A 6000-nucleotide genomic window follows, 5' to 3' on the forward strand; every position below is an offset into this window, starting at 1 on the left:
ATGACCTCCGCACGGTGGCCGGCAAGAAGTGGATGAGGAGAGCCGCAGACCGGGCTCAGTGGTGTAGATTGGGAGAGGCCTATGTCCAGCAGTGGACGACTGTGGGCTGTTGATGATGATGATGATGAAAGTTTTTGGCTCTATTCACTGTATCTAATTTAATTCGTATTGTTAGAATTGTAAACTGATAAACTGCGTTTTACATCAGGTTCGCAATGGAAGGGAAATTGCTCTTCACTCAACCGAACGATAACAATTGGAGGAAAGGCCGCACCATCAAGTTGACGCCGATCAACGCTCTCTTGGTAACCAACGGAAAGGTCAGTTTTAAATTGCTTTTTCGAAGTATTTTTTTATATAGAACCTATACAGCAAAATTACCTTCAAGTCAACCTAATTTGAGCTATCACCGGAGCTTATAGAGTCTCAATTTGAATGCTACAGTTCGTCTTAAGACATAAGAGAGAGGCTGCCAGGAACCTCGTCTACCATTTAAAGTACCGTAAATTGTGCTTACGTCTAAGTCCTACTTGTGTAAGAATGGAACCCAAAAGGAACATCACTATCCGAACGGTCTTTGTTCGGTAGACTCATGGTACGGATTTTGATTCATTATCGTTCATGAACTGACTACACTACATACAAAATAACTTTACTAATTGAAGTCATATAAATATAAATTAGTTTGTGAATACCGAAATTGTAAACCATGCTTAATAGTTAAGGGTAGTAGCGAGCCATTTCCAACATAAGTATAAGTTAGAGTACTTACCGTGGAGACTCTACAAACCATCTCTGTAAAACCCGTTTGGATATTTTTTACTGGTGGTAGGACCTCTTGTGAGTCCGTGCGATGGGTACCACCACCGTGCCTATTTCTGCCGTGAAGCTGTAATGCGTTTCGGTTTGAAGGGTGGGGCAGCCGTTGTAACTATACTTGAGACCTTAGAACTTATATTTCAAGGTGGTTGGCGCATTTACGTTTTGGATGTCTATGGGCTCCAGTAACCACTTAACACTGGGCTGTGAGCTCGTCCACCCATTTAAGCAATTAGAAAATCGTAGAAATATTAATTAATTGTGTTAATATCTAAATTGTAAACCATATAGTTAAGGGAAGCAGCGAGCCATTCCCAACATAAGTATAAGTTAGATTACTTACGGGAGAGACTCCACAAACCATCTCTGTAAACCCATTTGGATATAAAACCGTTCTTTATTGATAGCGTTTAGTTCTATGCTCCGACGTCAGAGACACAAAAGAGCGTTCGTAAGACCAAACTTGTATTTCAGCCAACGATAACCCACAAAACGAATGAGATCCGCGAGACCAGAGAAGCGAGAGACCGGGAAGCGAGAGAGAAAGAGGGGGAGACGCTGTTCGCTCGGAGCGGCGTGAGGGAGGCCGCCCTCCTCCTGGTGAGGGAGAAAGCGGGCAGGTACACGCTGCAGAGAGAGCCGTTATTCCTCGACCGCTGTGTGGTGGCCGCTGATCACGAGCCGGAACATTTCTTTGAAGTACACGAAATAACTACAAAAGACTCTTACATATTTAAGGTTAGTATTGTAGCGAACCCAGCGTAGTGAATATTTTCTATCTGTTCCAGTTAAATTTTACTCTCAACGAACTTAAAGAAGTTTAACTTCGAAAGTGGACACATTTAGCTCTAAGACTAGTAAAATCACATCTTCCACATGAATTTCGATTTGAAGGGTGGGGCAGCTTTTTTTTATTTTTTATTGCTAGATGAGTGGACGAGCTCACAGCCCACCTGATGTGAAGTGGTTACTGGAGCCCATAGTCATTTACGATGTAAATGCGCCACCCACTTTGAGATATAAGTTCTAAGGTCTCAAGTATAGTTACAACGGCTGCCCCACCCTTCAAACCGAAACGCATTACTGCTTCACGGCAGAAATAGGCAGGGTGATGGTACCTACCCGCGCGGACTCACAAGAGGTCCTACCACCACCTATTGTAACTACACTGAGACCCTAGAACTAATATCTAAAGGTGGATGGCGGCATTTACGTTGTAGATGTCTATGGGCTCCGGTAACCACGCAACACCTTATGACGTTGTCACGTTCAACTATCTTCAGTAAACCGACTTTACAGACAACCGATTTATGAACGTTCTCGATAGCGTAAAAGTTAAATCAAATTTGTATGGTGTTTTAACGTTCGTCTACGTTTGCCGCTAGGGGCGCTGTTTTAACTGCATACAAATTTGAGTTACTTTTACGCTATTGGGAACGTTAAAAAACATACTAAGCACTAAGTAATAAAAAAAAAACTTTGATTCCAGGCTGAAGAAAACACACGAACACGATCATGGTATAGGCAGTTGCAGTACCACGCGCAAGGAGCCGGCGCTTGGAGGAAGAGGCGTAACGCACTCGCGAACATAATGATCAACCCGATGCTGACTAGAAATTAATCGAAATCCAACATGCCTTTGACGTAAGCCGTTAGTCAAAATGACTCGTACGAAATGACCATGTTGATATCAGTTTTAACGTAGAAAATATCTTTAAAAAACATCTATATTTCGACCTCATGTCTCAAGGTGAGCTCACTTAATACCAGATTGATCCGCTTCTGGCCATCGAAATAGGGTATTTCGGTCTAAGAAATTAATGCGGTATTTGAAATTATCAATCCATTTTCAATCCAAACATTCGTAAAAGCATTTAAATGTCTACGTTCCAAGTGAAGAAATGTTAGACTTTATTGCATATAATTTAGCGAATTCAGTGTATTTTGTTGTTAAATCCACTTTAGAAACATCTTCCTTAGAAGATTTTGAATTCTGATACAGCGAAAATAAACTATTTGTAAGATAAAGCTTTATTTTCTCCGAAAATTTGATATCGTTAAAATCGATAACGGCTCGATCTAATTTATCGCATCGATTTATCCATACGTGCATTTTGTAAATCGATTATTGTGTTATTAACATACCGTTTAAGACGACATCTAATGTAGTTCAATTTTTTCATTATTTTCTTTCCGTGTATAATAAAAATAAAAACGTTTTGCCACTAGTTCATAATTTTAGCTTTACACCAAAATTTAGATGATTTAACATTATTACGTATCCCTTAAATAAATAACATTAAAACGAATAAATTGTAAATAACTTTTGTTTAATTAAATAATAGCTGTGATAATTTCAACGTTGAAAATGAAAAAAAAATGATACAAAAAAAATTTATTTACAATAAAACAAACGCTTCGTAACCGATTCGGGTTTTGTAAAATATATAAATTTATTATTATTATTATTTTTATTGAGGAGTTTCATTATTAATTTTGTTTTAAATAAAATGTAATGTTATTTAATTTCCTGACTAGTCTTAAGAGAATTACGTGTTATATTTAGATTATATTATAAATAATATTTTTTTTGTTTAGAAAAAGACATTCCTCTGTATTTATTGTATCTATCGTTCAGTTTTAGGACATTTCTCGTTAAAATCTAGTTTTTAAATGTTTCTTTCTTGGCTTATGAGTATTTTTATTGTATTTTTTGTTCTTGTTAGTGGAGGCAAAAGGAAATAAATTGAATAAAAATGAATTATGTTGTTTGATTGCTTCGATTCGAAGATATTCTACGAATTCTATTCGGTAGACAAGGAAATCCTTTGAAGGATTGACCAACCGTTATTACGAGACCTCACATTTCAAGGTAAATAACTAATAAAGTAATAAGACCCGGTGGTAGCCTGTCAGATCTTTTGCTACTGATGAAAAGAAGTGGGAAGACTGCAGAGCTTCGTCTAAATGCATCTTCAGTACGTGTGACGTCACTTGTGGTCTACAGTTACGCAACGATTATATCATATTCACTATGCTAATTATTCTGTGATCGTTTTAATATGATGTTACATCCAGTATCAACTTTCGTAACTACATATTATGTTGTTTATTAATTGGAATTTAATGAGAATTTTTGTCGAACATAAAAATTTATTCGTGAAAAATGCGTGAGATATGCGTTATGTCCGTCGTCAATTTTAAATTGTTAATGTACTATTCCTTCACCTTAACGGGAGTTTTGTTATTGGTCTAATCGGAAAACCGTCTGACTCATCTCAGTGAACCAAAATTTCTTTTTACCGATATTGGTGACTCGGCGTGATATGAACGTGCAACTTGGTGTAACTTCAACTGTTGATTACAATCAATAATTAATTATTAATAGTCAAATCAGTAGCATAATACTGTTGCCTACCGATTGTTCAAATATCGTCACATACGTTTGTTTATTTGAACTCAGATGATTGCGTTCGCCTTTATTATTTTCTACTATACTGTGACTACTGTGGGAGGTCCCTTAAATTGGTCCAGCACTTCCCTTGAGCATCGAGAGAAGTATAGGAACAACGTAAGACGCGTCAAATTTGCCAAAGCTACATAAACAAAACAATCACTCCGTCAAGAGCGAAATTATTGAGAAGAAGATGCTTGCATTTATGCGCTAGCTATAAAACGAATAATCCAATAAGTCAATCCGTGGAACATAAAAGTTAAACACAATATTAAGTGGAATATTATCAACAGACTAAATGTAATACAGCGAGCGTGTTCATTTCCTCGACGTTCGAAGACGGCAAATAACGATATAATTATAACATCTTTCGCCTTTAGACGGAGCTAGAGACGATTTATAAGCAACGACTATCGTAACGTTATCCAATCGAGTCGTTAAGTCGTAGACTACGGCCGTTTTCCAATTACAGCACAAGAGCGCATTGTGCGGCATAATGCTCAACTAAGCTTCAGCATAATTCGGCATTGTGCGTCACTGAGTCGCATTATGCTCTGTAATTGGAAAACTACCATTAACTAATGGTTAATTACAGAGCATAATTAGCTAAGCTAACAACTAAGCTCAACGGAAGCTTAGTTGAGCATTATGCCGCATAATGCGCTCTTGTGCTGTAATTGGAAAACGGTCTACATATAGCAAAAAAGCGAGAAATTAAATTAATTGTGAACGTTAATTTTGCGCTAATGAGCGCTATGACATGTCTTTCTTCAAACGAGGCTTGCGGAGAGTACTTAACGGTAGGCAGCGGCTTGACTCTGCCCTTGGCATTGCTGACGTCCATGAGAGATGGTGACCACTTACAATCAGGTGCGCGTTTGCTTGTCTGCCTACAAAGGCTGTAAAAAAATAAAGTTATTCTGAATAATGTCTATTAAAATTCTTGATGCTTATTTACGTAAAACTTGAGGGCGTGGCTGTGGCGACGGAATCGGTGCACTCTTGGCGAGATATTGTTAACTCGATGGCATTACGGTGTTGACGGAATCGGTGCACTCCTGGCAAGTTCGTGTTCACTTTGGCCATCAGGGTTGAGTTTGGCCCTAGCCTCTAGCGATAACTTCAAACGATTATTAAAAGGGAGTTTTGATAAGTCCGGCGTGGATGAACCCCTAGACCAGCCGATGTCCACGTAAGGTCTGTTGTGATTTAGTCTTTTTTTTTATTGTTTAGATGTGTGGACGAGCTCACAGCCCACCTGGTGTTAAGTGGTTACTGGAGCCCATAAACATCTACAACGTAAATGCGCCACCCACCTTGAGATATAAGTTCTAAGGTCTCGGTGTAGTTACAACAGCTGCCCCACCCTTCAAACCGAAACGTATTACTGCTTCAAGGCATAAATAGGCAGCACTCAATAGTTCCTAAAACAAGTAAAACTGTCTACTTTCAATTGCATTAAAAGTTCTTGGTAGGTAATCGTTGTTTATAAATAGCTTCCTCGATCCTCTTGTGCACGCCGCTTACGCAAACGTCATAGCGGTAATAACCTCGAATGTACGAAATGTGGGTCTTATTAATATTAAGGAAAACGCTCTGCCTATACGTTATGTATCATATTTGAGATTTTTACTATTAATACGATTAGCGTATTAGCAATGAGATGTTCATGTTTGAACAGAAGCACCCTATACGGTTTTCCTTAGCACTAATAGATTGAATATTGG

General features: G+C 38.3%; 1 protein-coding gene across 13 annotated transcripts in view; it reads left to right on the forward strand.

Moving 5' to 3' along the window:
- LOC101738416 (uncharacterized) overlaps positions 1-3580 on the forward strand; it is a 178837-nt gene extending 175257 nt beyond the window's left edge. For all 13 annotated transcript variants that reach the window (XM_038013670.2, XM_062671254.1, XM_062671256.1 and 10 more), the window contains 3 exons: positions 209-320; positions 1294-1557; positions 2309-3580. In XM_038013670.2, coding sequence (XP_037869598.1) covers positions 209-320; positions 1294-1557; positions 2309-2440 — 508 coding nt within the window. In that variant the 3' untranslated portion in view covers positions 2441-3580. The remainder of the gene's footprint in view (positions 1-208; positions 321-1293; positions 1558-2308) is intronic.
- Positions 3581-6000: the final 2420 nt, after the last annotated feature.

The sequence above is a fragment of the Bombyx mori genome, chromosome 11 (assembly GCF_030269925.1).
Source record: "Bombyx mori chromosome 11, ASM3026992v2".
Taxonomy (NCBI): domain Eukaryota; kingdom Metazoa; phylum Arthropoda; class Insecta; order Lepidoptera; family Bombycidae; genus Bombyx; species Bombyx mori.